Source organism: Carassius auratus, chromosome 46, assembly GCF_003368295.1.
Source record: "Carassius auratus strain Wakin chromosome 46, ASM336829v1, whole genome shotgun sequence".
Classification (NCBI taxonomy): domain Eukaryota; kingdom Metazoa; phylum Chordata; class Actinopteri; order Cypriniformes; family Cyprinidae; genus Carassius; species Carassius auratus.
In genome coordinates, this window is record NC_039288.1 from 1,802,297 (window position 1) to 1,818,063 (window position 15,767).

Sequence of the window (15,767 nt, forward strand, 5' to 3'; positions counted from 1 at the left end):
ATCCCGCTTATTGATTTATTTTTTGTAATTCTCATTTTTCAACTGCATATATTCAGATGGCTTAACGGTGTCTTATGATTTCAAAACTCAGATTGAATTGTTGGATCCAACCAAATTGCAGTTTACAGTATAACATCATCATCAAAATGCTATTTAAATTAATCAGGTCTGTGCATAGATGAGTTGCACTTAATTAATTAATTTTTGTTACATGTACTCAAGCATTTGTAGTTAAAGGAATAGTTCCCTCATTCTGTCATCCTTTACTCCTCCCCCTGTCTTTCCAAACCTGTATGTCTACCTTTCTTCTGTGGAACAGAGTATTTTGAAGAATTTGGGTAACCAAACAAACAGTTGCTGGAAGCCATTGAATCCAGATCAGTCAATACTGTGAGACTCAATGGCTGCCATTAACATCATTACAAACGCTCTTCAGAATATCTTCTGTGCTCAACAGGAGGAGGAAACTCATACAGGTTTGCGGGTGAGTAAAGGAGGACAGAATTGTGTCTCTATAAAATGTTCAAGGTCCATAATTTCAAATACTTTTTGTCTGGATTTAAGGTAAAAAAAAAATGCATGTCTGATTAATTGAAATCCTGAAACTTACACGGCAGAAGTAAAGCTGGCAGGCCGTACGGGTTGAAACGTGGAGGCGAGGACATTGACAGAGTGGTGCTGTTTAGTTTGGACTGAGCTGTTGGTAGTTTTAATAAGCAGTGTGTACACACCGGCTCATCAACCGAGATCGTGAATGCTTTGTCAGAGACGGTTTGATTAATCCAGTTTTGTTGCAGTGCAGTGTGTGTCATTGGTCATTTGAGTGGTTTGCTATTGAGCTTTCTCAACACGACTATCAGCTTCACAAAATAAACCAGGATCTAATACATCAATAGTGTCTCATCTAAAAACAGCCGAGAATCACCCCCTCCTCTCGACGTGACGCGGCGCAGTGCTGATCGTAGCAGTCATGCTTTCCTTCTGAAAGGAAACCAGGAGGATTTAACTACCCAGTTTTTACTCTTACACAGTGTCCTTTAATTTAACAATTCTTTCTTTCTTTTTCACCTTATTTTGTCCTTCTTTGGATTTTGTGGTGAAACCATAAGCAAAGTGAATCTGTAGTTCAGGTTTTATGGAAGTACAGTGAATGGAATGATTAATTCATTGTCAGTTTTCTATGTCTTTACATAAGCATCTTTTCTATGTAGTCCTGAGCTAAAAAGTTCAGAAAAAACCTTTAAATCTGTGTGAGGCTTTTCTTGTAAATTAGCATTTCTGTCAGACTCCTGTGAAAATATCATTGGGTGTTTTTGAGAATTCAATAAATGACTCGTAACGGTTTCATTGACATCAAAATGAAACGACTGAAGCCAACGCAGGAGCCGCATCGCTGTGCATCCGAAGTCTTCAACAAGAGTTGTTTTCAACCTGTTGTGTTTTTTTTTTTGTTTTTTTTTTTGTTTTTTGTCTTCAAGAAAAAATGGCCTTTCTGAATGACTTGTAGACCAGATTTAGCTAATTACTGAACTACATGCCTCAAAGACTGACGTTTTTTAGGAAATTTCACATCGCACCATCGATTACTCAACACATATCTCACATAACGTAATGTTAGCAGTCTTTCATGTCTCAACTCTTGAAACAACCTCTTTCTTTTAAGGTTTCTGTGTGCTTTAGCATATTATTCCATCCACTGTGCTAAATATCGGCTGAATGTGTAACTACTTTGTACAGGGCAAATGACGACTATAATGTTTGGTTAGCTGAAGCATGCAGTGCAAGACATAGATAGACCGAATTAAAGTCAGTATTACCAATAAGCGTGTCTAATTGAATTGCAAAATTTGAGCTACATGACTGTTGTCTGTTATTCTGAGAAATGGCCCAGCTCTTGATTTCTGAAGGGAAAGCACATCAGCTTGTCTCAAGTAATCCTGTCCATTTGTTTCCATTTGTTGTTCAAATATGTAACTCTATCTTGGTAGATGAAGGTGTAGATGAAGGTGTCAGGAAGCTATTTTTCTCTAATCCTTCATTGCTTAGTGACTCTTAGTGTCTCTGTTGTTAGCAACATGAACCGTGAAGACCGGAATATGCTCCGTATGAAAGAAAGGGAAAGGAGAAATCAAGAAATCCAGCAGGGAGGAGAGGCCTTTCCAGCTAACTCTCCCCTCTTTCCTGAACCTTATAAAGTAAGTTCATTTTGTTTCTTCTTTTTTTCCCCATTTTATTATCTTTTCTTTATTTATTATACTATTATTTTGGCCTGAAGACCTCGTCTAATGTTGGATTGTTCCTTTTTGGCTTTTATGCACAATGAATCTAGCTCATTAGCAAAAACAGCACTGTGGTGAGACAGCAACTTTGGTCATTATATAATTACTGGAAAAATGTATGCGTCATGAAAACTTGATTGATTTGGGTGTTTCAGTGGTTTAAAAAAAACTGTGAAATTTACAGTAAGAACTGCAGCTGTGCTAGCCAGAACTTTACTGTAAAAGTGCAGTGGAAAAATGAAGTATTTCAGATTTAACTTAAAAAAAAAAAAAAAAAGTTAATTTACCAAAAATACGAATACGTGGTTTTTTTTTTTTTTTTTTTTTTTTTCAGCTTTTATATCATATTGGCAACCACCTGCAATGCAGTAAACATCAATGCATGTTCATGATGTGTAACAAAACCCTAACGTTCATAACGGATAAATAAAAAAAAAAAGTTTCACACTTGACAATTCACTTGCCACAGATTGAATTCACAAAATGAATTGTTCTGTTTTAAATCCAATATTTAAACATTTACAGAAAGGCCAATGTAATGAAATCGCCATTAATTCATATAAAACCAAGATGCTCCAAAGTAATTGCTAAATGTGAGCATGCATCCAGATGTAAACATTATCCAGTCACAGACTAATGCCATTAGAAACCCTTCCAATCAATGCTGGAAATCTCACATCTTGCTGTTTGAACTCTAACAGTTATTACAGGGTGTTTTATGGGTAAGTACTTGCATTGTTGGATGCATCAGCTGGAGTTTTTGTTAACAGTATGGTTCCTTATTATACAAATAAGAGTTAGTGGCGTGTTATCTTGTTATCAGAAAATCTCCTGTTGCCCACTGTGTAGTTATTCAGAGATAATCCATGTGTGGATGAGTTTGCAGGTGTGAGGAAGGAAAGACATTCCCAATAAGAACTGGTCATTGTTTTTCTCTCTTTGATTACGTGAGATCATCTGATGTACAGTGTTCCATGAAATAATGTCAAGAGAATACCTTTTTTAATGTTGTTGTCCTGTCCATAGCTTTGAAAAGCTTTGTTAATGGAATAGTTTTTTAATTTAATGTTTGAATCGTTACATTTTATTACAATGTCCACCTTTTTTTTTTTTTTTTTTTTTTTTTTTTTTTTTTTTTTTGTCACGGACATTTTGCTATTTTTGTTTTGTATATTTTGTATATTTTAAAAACCTCACGAAAGCACCCGACAAGCACAGTGTTGACCCGTCTGCTTTTTAAACAGAAAGTCTGGCGGGACATACAGAAGGACTTTTATCCGTTTTTTTTTTTTTTTTACCATTTTCTGCTACTCTTTCTGTAAAGTATACTAGAATAAAGTTTGGAATTGGAAATGTCATTTTAATAATTTGAGTCTATTTTTAGTATTGAGGTGATCCGACATCAGTTGCTGCAAAAACCAATTTAATGTCATCGCATTCGTCCTGACCTATTTGATTTAGTTTTTTTAATTTTCGATAGTATTTCAGCATGTGAAATACTATCAAACCTCTACATTCATGGGGTTTTTAATTGGAATTGGACTGATATAAAGCAGCAGTGGGTCACATGTGAAAGGAGATTACAGTCTCTCTCAGGCTAATCTTTGCTGCTAACCAGCTTTGCTCAGCGGTAAGTGCTTCACTTTGCTGATGAACCTGTCATAGGATGCAAGAAATGTGCCCTGACAGGTAGAGAATCCAGACAGCCTACAGTCCCGTTATTACCTTCATGTTCCCTCTGGGATAAGATTACGTGGTGTGTACTAACAGTGGAAAACCCCTGCTTGGATGCGATGTGCTACTTGTTTATTCTGGATGAACAGAATACTTGGGGCAGTAATGCAAAAACTACTTCACATAACAGTCTGCTCCTGTACAGATCAAGATCTAAAACAGGACATGGAATAGTGAATCCTTGTGTATTATTTGTCATGTGATTCAGTATTATCTCTAAATCATGTTTAATTGTTGCAAGGATCAGACAACAAATGGGGAATACAGTGCCCATGTTCCTATCTCTGACGTTTCAAGACTTATGCAAACACTGTGGAACAAGCAGATAAAAATAATCATTTTGGATTGTTTACGGATATCTTTTTGACTCCAGTTTCAAATCATATACATTTTAGTGGATATTCAAGCTAATATCCACTAGGAAAAGCTAGATACAGACTGTAGTTTAATAATGTTTAGTGATGCACCAAAATTTTGGAGGGCAAAAGAGCTATTTTTGGTTGTCTCAGTGATCCGTTGGTGATTATGTAATGTTACCTCGGGACAGGCATTCAATATCCATATACTAAATAGCCAGCTAGAAAAAAATAGCTCTATAAAGCAGCATTTTGCTAAATGTGTTCTATTGCATACTCATTATAGATTTAACTAAACTGTTACCTTCATTATTTAATGAACATTTGAGTAAATCTGTAAATATTTTAAGTTTTTAGAAATATTATTAAATACTGCCTTATGGGCAATTTAAATGTTTGACAACTTGGCCTTTATTTGAGTGTTAATGATTAAATAATGATGATGAATGAATTGATGAGTAAATAACATTTATTTTAGTTTTTAACCAAGTGCATCCAGAATTTCCAGTTTCAGTCCAGAATTTTTATTTGCATTGCATCGCATCACTAAAATAACTTTATAATGATATATGATAATGCAATGTTTCTGCCAAAATATCAAGGATAATACAGTTAGTATTACTACAGTAAATTTAATGAGGGCTTGCGAACTTTGTAGTGGCACCAGTTTGACTTTAAGCTTCAAAAAAATAAATAAAGTGTAAAATGTGACTATTTAGGCTCCGATAAGACTGAACATGTTTGTTCAGTGAGAGGCGCCTTTTTAATTTTTGTCTTCTATTAGAAGTGATTTATTTTGTGTGCTGTTTGCACAACCTGGGCTCCTTCGTAGGAGTTCTCCGAATGCACGAAGTTTAAATAAAAAAGGTCTCTCGGAGTAGAAAAGTGCCCAAAGTCAATCAGGTTTTTTTTTCTTTTTTTTTCAGTCGAATGAATTGAGAGGCCGGCCTTAATTTCTGCTTATATGATGTTTTACTTAACAGCAAACCAAATATTTTAGAGCACTTGCGTTATAATCCTTGATCAGACTGACAGGACAGCTGATTCAGTGCTTGCCTAACATCACACACAAAAAAATCACATTGCTCTTTACTAAATTAAAAAAGAGTCACCCAGAAAAGTGCAATGCGTTGCACCTTGCATTTTCAAACCTGAAAAACGCGTTCTGTCTGCCTGAAGCGTTTGAGTTGTTGTTCTCGCACTCATCTCCAGTCTTTCTCACCTTGTCCTTTCCTCCCAACAGTCCTGCAAGGAAGATAAACTCTCAAGTCGCATCCAGAGCATGCTTGGAAATTACGACGAAATGAAGGAGACCATCGGTGAAGCCCCAATGTCCAAGCTCATTCCCAAAGCCTCCAGCTCCTCCTCGGACGATAAATCCAGCCAGAGTCAGAACAGTAAATGGACTCCTGTTGGCGGCAACTCTTCCTCGTCCTGCCCATCCTCCTCTACTTCCTCCTCCTCGCAGAAGCGCCCGTCCGTGCAGGGCAGCCGCAGCGGCGGTCAACGGCACGAGCGAGACTACAGCAGCAGCAAGAAGTCCAGCAAGCACGGGTCAGAGCACAAATCCAGCCCGGCCAAGAGCTCCGGCGGACACCCGCGCAGCCGCACCAAGTCACCCAGGGACAGAGAAGCCAACTGGGACTCGCCCTCAAGAGTTCACTCCTTCTCCAGTGGACAGCATCCCAGCCAGAGCTTCCCGCCCTCACTCATCAAACCAAGCTCCATGGTCCAAAAACCCACCGCCTATGTGCGGCCCATGGACGGCCAGGAAACAGCCGAACCCAAGACCTCCTCGGAGTCGTACGGTGGCCAGTCGCACAGCAGTGCCGTGGGAGAAATGAAGCCTAATGGCAAGGCTTCGCTCACCAAGCTCAAGATCCCGACGCAGCCAGTCGATGTAAGTCATGCATGCTGAATTTTTCCCCCTAATATTAATGAAAGCATTGACATCATAAGAAATATAATTTCTCTTGATACACTGAGATAAAACAGAGCTCAAAGGTAAACGACAGTGGACTTCTCCTTTCATTTTTCGAAAGGTTGTACCTTTGAACTTGTTGCTAAATTTGTCATTCTGACATAGAAATAGATTATTCATGTGATTCACACAAATTCAAGGAGTTTTTAATGTATATCTCAAAGGAACTGACTGTCTTCAGACAAGGTTTTGGTTGCACTTTAGTTTGGGGACCAATTATCACTATTAACTACTTATTAACTATGACTTTTGCCTCCGTAAACTCCTAATTTCCTGCTTAATAATAGTTAGTAATGAAGTTTTTTTAGTTTAGGTATGGGGTTTAAGGATTAAGGGATCTAGAATATGGTCATGCAGAATAAGACCTTAATATGTGCCTTATACGTACTAATAAACAGACAGAATGCCAGTAATATGCATTTTAATTAGTAACTAGTTAATAGTGAGAATTGGTCCCTAAACTAAATTCTTACGAAGTGATTTTGGTGACACTTTATGTATAATTCATTCTGAAGGTATTTATAATGTACATTGTAATGCACTATATATTTTCATAAATAATTGTAATCATAAAACGCATCATAGAAGTAATTAAAAGTATTTTAACAGTGGTCATAAATATTTATGAGGTCATACAAGGCATAATTAATAATGGTGCGACAATAAATCGGTTGATTCTGTTTTCCAAATGCTTCGCGATTCTCTCTGGAATTGATTCTGAGCTTTAGTTTTCAACAGTAGATGGCGCTCTAGGCTAGTTTTTAACCGGACACTCAAATGCTTGTCATGTAAGTGGTTAAATGTACTTGCACCATGGCTTTTTTGATGTGAGATTAATGTGAACTAGTTGACTGCTGTATTGCTATGGCCGATATATCGGCCGATAATTGGCATTTTTCCAAATATCGGCATCGCCCAATAAGTTTTTCTGTTTGGCCGATGTATTCGAGGCGGGACTTTTATTTTGACGGCGCCTGAGCACACACACCTTTTGTTTTCTGTTATACTGTCTAATACAGATGGAAGTCTGTCTAATAATCAGAACGGTTAAAGAACGGAATTATGTATACAAAAAGTATTAAAGCAATTTAGCTTTTTTTATTATTAGTAATAGAAAGGCAAACATCACAATACTTTCTCGTTTGCTGTCAACATTCAGCAAATACGCATTTATATAATTTAATAAAATCTCTGAATGACTAATGAAAATGTAATTTCACAATCTTTGCAAACTTGGTCGAATGCAGTTGTGAGAAGTGTGTATGTGTATCCAGATGATTGCCTAAATATTAAAATAAATACAATCAATACAAACCCTTGCTTTACAAGATATCGACATCGGCTGTCAAAAAAAACTATATCTGTGGACCTAATGTAAGCACAGCCCACTGTGAACAATCTTTTAACTCACTTCAACCTTTTCAAACCTTTTATGTTAGGTTCAAGTTGTGTGTGTAAAGAACTGGAAGCAAGCAGAATACGGCTGTTTCTAAAGCATGCAGTGCTATTAAAAACTTAGCTCAGAAATCGATTTATCATCGCACCCCTAATAATAAATGCATGATATATAAAAGGCTGTAAGTCACTCTGAATGTGTTTATAAATAATTATAAGCATAGACAATTTTACACTTTTATTTATGTACATGCTAGGTGTTGTGGTGAGTTAGTTGTATAATTGTATTAAAGTTTGACCTCTTTACAATAACATTAGCAAGTTGCATGTATTATTGCTCTACTCCAGGGTCTGACAACTTAAAAAAATGTAGTTATACTTGACCCTGTGGTCCCAAGCAGCCCTGTATATGTGATTGATTGATTCTGTAAGCAAAGATCTGCATGCTTTCGCTCGTTCCTGCAGGGTCCAGTGGGAGATGCCAGCTGTGTTGATGAAATTTTAAAGGTAAGAACAAATTTTATTGGCTGTCAATAGTGAAAGAAAAGTTCACTGAAAAAGTAAATTGTTATCTTTACTGACACTTGCTATCAAAACATATGTAAAATGTAAAGTGGCGCTAAGATCTCAGATTGAAGGTGCAAATTCAACTCCTCTATGAAACATCAGCCATGAAACGCATGTTAATGTCATGGGTAAAGGAGGCCTCCATTGAGTTGTCAAAGCATTAAAGGAAAATATTGTTCAAAACGAGCTTGGTCTCTGGTTTCTAACTCGAGCTCTTTCGATTGCGTTTTTGTTTCTCCATCAGGAAATGACTCAGGTCTGGCCTCCTCCACTAACAGCCATTCACACGCCCTGCAAGACCGAACCATCCAAATTTCCCTTCTCCACCTCTAAGGTCAGACATGAAAGGGTCACGGAGCAGCAGGACACCTGAAGCACACTCGCCTCTGTCCATTCTTACCATGTTTGGAAGATATAATAAAAACAATCAGTCATTCAGAGTATAATACCTACATGCATTAATACTAAAAACATTTACACCCGTAATCTGCACGAAGTCATGAAGCTTTCGATTGTTCTGCAAACAAATGATGATACAGTTTCAGAAAGTGTACATATTAATTTTAAACAACTTTATTTGTAATACACGTGTCACTGTTATCTTTATTGTAGGATGCCCAGCACCCGTCTTTTGGGGCACAAAGTAAGTTCTAGACATCTTTTTATGAGACTGGCTCTTTTGCAGTGATGTATTTTGTGTGCTGATGATTATTTTCCTCTCTTAGAGAAACTCTCAGGGAAGAGCGCGTCCAGCAGTCACACGTCTAAACCGAGCGACAGCGACCAGAAGTGAGTCACAGATTAACTAAAACCTACTTGTTGTGTTAGAGCTTTTTCTTTTTAAACTAGTTGTAGAGTTCAGTCAAGCATTTCTTTTAGATCTGCAGACGACTTGAGCCTTTCCTCCTCTTTTCTCCTCTAGTATTATATATTAAGGATGTTAAGCTCTATGAACAACATCTGTCGGTTACTACAGAAATGTATTTTTGGACTCCCTCAGTGGTAAAAGCTGTTGATAGTACAATGGTCGTCAGATTGACTTTCATTGTAAATGAAACTGATCCTCTTTTGTGTTGCTCTTATTTCAGCACGCTGCATGAAGATCTGAAGCTCAGCAGCAGTGAAGACAGTGACGGAGAGCAAGATCCTGCTAAAAACCCCTCCAGAAACACCTCAACAAGGTGACTGTCAAGTTTACCACAACTTTTATTCCACTGCATATGGTAACAGTGAAATATTTTAACATGCACAATTAGGTTAAGGTAATGCTAATTTTGTCTGGACTACTTTCTGGACCATAATGCATTTTGTTCTGGCTGAGAAATGCATGTTTTGACCGGAAGGTACAGTCTTGCTAACATGTGAAGCAACTAACCACATTTTGTGGGATCTTAAGTTCTCTCTTCAGTTATAGTCCGTGCTAGAGACTTAGGAACAAATGGTGCAACCAAATAAAGATACAAACTAGCTAGTAGTTTCTAAGGCAGAATGTAGGAAGTAGGTCTTAAGGCCTAAAAAAAATGCTTAGTGGTATTAGTCAGATATGATGTTTAACCTCAAAGATCTGATAGCAAACACAAGCAGAAGTTATATTGACATGCTGTAAATGTCAGTGTATCCTTACTTTTATCTACTTTTGCGTCATGCAGCTAATGGTAAAAATTGCCTTCCATTGATTTCCACATTAAATAACATTAAGAGTTTCTATTAGTTCTCTGTTAAAACATTAACTAATTAATCATACATTTTCCTGTAATGGTGATTAATCACATCTTATGTTAATTAGGAGATTCAATGTGAAATTATTTTTTTTTTTAATGCTAAATCAACAGTATATAATGACAGTATATATGTATATAAATATAATAGCTTATTTTTACGAAGTACTAATAAATGAAGGCAAGTATCACCAATTCTGAAGCCTTGGATATTGGTGGGTGGATTTTCTAAAAATCAGTTTGGGATAAAATGAGGAAATCTAGCCGGTCGGTAAACACTGAAGTTGTGCCATCATTTAAAGAACATTAAAAGAATATTAACTTAATTTATGTAAGGTGTTTAGGGTGTTTATAATATAGTGTGTTGTTAATATAGTGTATGAAGAAATATTAGGATGTAATTTTATTTTGCACATCCATTTTTTGCAATAAATGAGAAAATACTTAAACCTTTTGATTTTAGTTAGTTAGCAGCAAAAAAAAAAAGTTTAGTTTCCTTTTAACAGCACAACCTGAAATGCGTCAATGATTATTTTAATGTGAGTATAGGTCTTTATAATAATATTACTTATTTATATTTATTCATAGTAATAATTTGACTTATTTCAACAATTTATTACTGTACAACTGCATGTCTTTAAAAAAAATAGTTCATTATTTAGCACTAAATAATGATGCAATTAACATTCAGTAACTATTTAAAATGAATAGTAAAAAGTAAATACTGATTAAAAAAAAGATTGCAAAAATATTAATTTATTATTACAGATTTTAGGCATGCTGTTTAGATCGGGTTTGTGTTGAAGAGCCACTAACCAAAGTAATTTTTCAAATAATGTTTTCTTTCTTTAAATGTAGAGTCGTCATCATCACATCATATGTGTCTAAAAGATTGAAGTGAAACATGAGCTCATTGGTACAATTCAGTCAGTCTGCTAGTTTATTACTCCTGCTCATGCACTTCAGTAAATATTTAGCTCATGCATAGTTATAAATAGTAGTGTGTATGTTGTAATGTAGTGCCCCTTTATGTCCAAACTAGGCTTTACAAGTTGTAAAGAGATGCACATTGCTCATTATGAAAGCTTTTGATAAATACTTGGATTTGTGCCTTTGCACAACTGAATGCATGAGGAAAGATGTAGCCAACAAGAAGGTAATAATAGTGTATGTCTACCCCAGTAACAACAGTAATAACAGCGAGGCTGCTGATCGAGAAGACACCAGCAGTCACAGCGGTTCGGACAGCAGCTCTGGTTCAGACAGCGAGAGCGAGGACAGCTCTACAGACAGTGAGAAAGACGAGCCCCCTCGCCCTGCGTCACCCGAGGTGAATCGCCTTCACACACACACACACACACAGGATTGCATTATGATACAGTGTGTAGGTTTGGGTATCATTTTAGTGATTCCAATTCTGCTTTTCGGTTCCAGTTCTTACCAGTTTCGATTCCAATATGGTAAAACATTTAGATATCAAACATTTATTCTGTGTTTGCGCAAGCATTCTTTTGCAGCTGAATACCATGAACAAAAATCAGCAGTCTAGAGAATAAAAAAAGATGAGCAGCCGGAAGGAACTTTTGCTTTTGGTTTTAGCAAAAATAAGAATGCAAAAAACGAATAAAGATCGTCAGTATTAATTAACATTAATTAGCAGTAGCATGAATAATACAAAACAGAAATGTAAATCAAATTTAAAATTACACTGTAGGTTTTTTTATATAAATAAAATGTAGATTAAATATTAAAGTTAGAACCTTTTTTTATTCAGTGAGTGATTTTTTTTTTTATGTTTGTTCTTTGACTGCTGTCACTTTAAGACTGAATGCACACGTGTCCTCTTTCTCAACAGTTTACATTCACTTAAGACAAATCCAACTGTTTTTTTTTTTTTTGTTGTGAGCGTATTTTAACTAGAATTTATGGTAATCATACAATCTTTTTTTTTGCTATAAGTTAACACGTTAAAAGTATATAACACAATTAATGTAGCACTGAATTCTCTTTCACTGACAAAAACACATAATTTTGTCAAAATGCCCATTTTTGGTGAGTGCTCTCGTAAACCTAGTCTTAAATGAGTTGGAAAGTCCTAAATGACTGTAAAGTTAAAGAGAGAAAACCACAAGTATGTCAGATCTGCGTCAGGTTTTAAAGAGACGGCGCTTCTTCTAAAGTGAAACTTGATGGAAATCCGAGAACAAAAGAGAATCAGTCACTTCTCTGCTCGCTGATTCACTTTTGTAGCTTGAATAAAGATTAATCTATATGAGACCTCAGAAGCAGTATTGGTATCAATGATACTGCTCTTCATTAATAATAGGCTACTTAATAAGAATGAGCCATTTAACAAATTAAAAATATACCATCTTTGTTTCTACACTAATTTGGAAATTCATTGTAAATTATAACAATATAAACATTAACATGCAATGAATTGCATTGCAATTATTATAATTTTTTTTTTTTTGATTGACCGCACTAACTTTAACATAATATTTGTGTATATTTAAGCGCAAGACGATGTGAAAGAGAACTCAATTGGTTATTCACACACTATATGAATTGAAATGCGTGTCTTATCGGATCTAAATTTCTTGTAAATATAGAACCGGTTCTCACTCCCCAACCCTAACAATATCATGCATGTATATTTCCCTCAACTTTGTTAGACCGTTAGTTTATGCTAATTAGGCTTTATGCTAAACTGAGTTTGATGTCGCACTCAGTGCAAGTTTCCCTGTTTGACATCACAGCGGGAACAGCCCACGGCTAACAAATGGCAGCTGGACAACTGGTTCAAGAAAGCCAACAAGTTGTCCCCTGCTTCTCCGGTGGAGAACCGCAGCACGACGCCAACAAAGTATAAGAAAGAGGGACGAGACGCCAGCTCCAGCAGGATTTACAGTGGCTCGGGTTCAAAAGATGTGACGCCGTCTGCCGGGCGAGACCTCCGGCCAAACCAGAAGGGGCAAGACAGGCGAAGTCAGAAGTCTCCGGCTCAGAGCGAGGGGGGAAGTCAGGGCGGGCGGCGAGCGGTGGTGGGCAAGAAGCAGCCTAAAAAGCCAGAGAAGCCACCCGTGGTGGAGGAGCCGAAGGGTGGGCTCAAAGTGGAGACCGAACCCTCGCCCGAGATCCCGTCACACCTCAGAGTCCGTGCACCCAACAAGGGCCCCCGCAAACCCAACATCAAGAAGGAGCCCAAAACCTCCTCTCCGCGACCGGCACCAGACAAACGCAAGAAAAAGTCCCGGGAGTTCATCGAATCTGACTTGTCATCGTCGGACTCGGAGGGAAACGAAAGTGTTCCCTCGTCTTCGCAGACGCCGAGAGAGCAGTACGCAGAGAACCCGTCCGCCCTGTTCTCGCCCATGCTTTCCCCACTGAGTGACCAAGAGGGGAGGCTGGTGTCCAGACTGCTGGTGCAGATCGACCTCAATCTGCTGTCCAGAGTGCCTGGTCGAGTCTACAAGGAAACGGAGGTGAAAGTGGAGAGGAGCTCCCCTCCCCAGGGCAAAGACTTCCAGAAACAGCCTGGAGAAAAGGCAGCCAGCAAGGGGAAGAGAAAGCACAAGGTTGGTGGAAGATGTTTTTATTTTGGGGTATATTTAAAGAGACTGCTGCAACACCTCCTTGTTGTATTTCCCATCTCGTTAAAGCCCACCTTCTGCTCTGATTGGTCAGCTTGTCAAGTCTGTTGTGATTGGTCAACTGCTTAAAGCATGCTGAGCATGGGTTTTGGTTGTATGCTTGGTTTAATTGTGAACGCACACTATTGTTCAACATTTTGGAGCATAAGAAGTCTCTTATGCTCACTAAGGCTACATCTGCTATTGTGAGATTTTATTGCAATTGAAAGATCTATTTTCTGTTTAATTATACTGTAAAATGTTATTTATTTCAGTGATCAAAGCTGTATTTTCAGCATCATTAATCCAGTCTTCAGTGTCACATGATCTTCACAAATCATTCTGATATACTGATTTACTGCTCAAGAAACATTTCTGATTATTATCACCGTTGAAAACCATTGTGCTGCTCCATATTTCTCTTTAAAAGATTCTTTGATGAATAGGAAAAAATACAGAATTGATTTAAAACCTAAATATTCTGCATTTGTTTTATAAAGTCTTTATTTGCCCTTGCTGAATAAATGTATCAATTTAAATAAAAAAACAAATCACACTTATCCTAAACTTTTGAATAATAGTGTATCTTTTTATTAAATCTTGTTTCTTCCACAGAATGATGAAGAGGGTCTCAAACCAGACAGTAAGAAGTCCAAACTGGATGAAAAGTCATCACACAAACCCAGTAGTAAAGAGTGAGTTCATTCTGCTTTCATCTAACTAATTTTACTGGGAACTTTATGCAAATGCATTATTTAAATATTTTGTATTATGATTTTAAATCTCAGCTTAATGTGCATATGCTTATGAGCTAGCAAATGGAAAATCTATGCCTTTAAACCGCTGAAACGTCCATCCAAGAATGTTTTTAGTCACATTTTAACAATGTGTATTCCATTGGTGCAAAAAAGACTCCCTAAGGGACACATCTAAAACCATTCTAGTTACAAAAATGCACCAATGTGTAAAATCCTCTTTTATTTTTGTATACCGGAGTAGAGTCTTCAGAGCAGTGTAAATAACTGACGTTCTTCCGAGCTGTTTGTTAATCCTGTTAAATGTTTTCTAGCTCATCTAAGCGTGCTCAGGACAAAGAGAAGGAGTCTGCGCCCTCTCCTTCCATCACGCTGCAGCGGACGCCCAAATCAGAGCACCAGGGCCGCAAGCGGACGCTCAGCCAGTCCTCCGCCTCTGTTCCCAGCAGCAAAGACAACAGCAAGAGCAGCTCCAAACACCACAAGCCCTTACGCAGGGATGCCAAGGTGTGTGTGTGCGTGGGGCCAGTGTTTACTGTCTCCACCTTTTGCGCTACACATCCTATATTGTGTGTGTACAGTGACGTATGGAGCATCTGGAGGTTGTGCAACACTTTTATAAGAATGCAGTACTAAACTGACAGTTGTGTCCTGTCAGCCTCAATGCAAGGACAATTTCGTATTTTTAATACGTGCATAGTTTTACATTCTACATAAATGCATGTACGCCACCTTTTCATTGTCTATGTGCGTGCCTTTTAGACTTTGTTTTCGTATTGTGAGGGTTTCTGCAAAACCATTAATTCAAAACAGAAAGTCTTTTATTCATAGTCATGGTATTAAATATTGCATGCATTGCTAAAAAAAGGGCAACGTGTTTTTGTTTTCCAATCTACACATTAACTTGAGGTGCAAGATTTAACTGAATGAGTGTTTAAGCTTTACACATCTGTCAGCTGGGAATGAAAACTTGTTTTCTCTTTGAATTGAGATGTTTGTTGGCAGATGTTTGTTCTCATTTCAGTCACAGATTCACTTCGTCTTGATCAGTTTCTCAGAAAACTAGACTTCTTATGGCATTACTAATATATCTCGATTTAAGAATCCTTAGACATGACAGGTTTTGTTTTTTTGTTCTTCAGGAGAAAAGCTCTAAAACGGAGAATCCCATTGCAGTGCCGCCTCTCTCCGATGGCTCTAAATCTAGATCCAAACTCCTGTTTGAGGACCGGTATGATGTTCATCTTTTGTCTGAATAATCGCTTTGATTTATTCCTTAAGATCCTTTTACACTGTGTGATTGTGAGTTAAAAGATTTAATGTTAATGCACGTTAATGGTCTATTACTGA

The 15,767-nt window shown here is 37.4% G+C and overlaps 1 protein-coding gene across 8 annotated transcripts in view; it reads left to right on the forward strand.

The window, feature by feature from the left end:
- Positions 1–15,767, forward strand: part of LOC113063845 (AF4/FMR2 family member 4-like) — a 32,677-nt gene that overhangs the window by 9,335 nt on the left and 7,575 nt on the right. For 4 of the 8 annotated variants that reach the window (XM_026234230.1, XM_026234229.1, XM_026234228.1 and 1 more), the window contains exons 2-13: positions 2,072–2,195; positions 5,613–6,269; positions 8,211–8,252; positions 8,557–8,646; positions 8,925–8,955; positions 9,038–9,101; positions 9,401–9,493; positions 11,213–11,360; positions 12,763–13,608; positions 14,278–14,357; positions 14,732–14,924; positions 15,560–15,648. In XM_026234230.1, the coding sequence (XP_026090015.1) occupies positions 2,076–2,195; positions 5,613–6,269; positions 8,211–8,252; positions 8,557–8,646; positions 8,925–8,955; positions 9,038–9,101; positions 9,401–9,493; positions 11,213–11,360; positions 12,763–13,608; positions 14,278–14,357; positions 14,732–14,924; positions 15,560–15,648 (2,453 nt within the window). In that variant the 5' untranslated portion in view covers positions 2,072–2,075. The remainder of the gene's footprint in view (positions 1–2,071; positions 2,196–5,612; positions 6,270–8,210; positions 8,253–8,556; positions 8,647–8,924; positions 8,956–9,037; positions 9,102–9,400; positions 9,494–11,212; positions 11,361–12,762; positions 13,609–14,277; positions 14,358–14,731; positions 14,925–15,559; positions 15,649–15,767) is intronic. The other 4 variants (XM_026234231.1, XM_026234233.1, XM_026234234.1 and 1 more) reach the window with 2 other exon arrangements.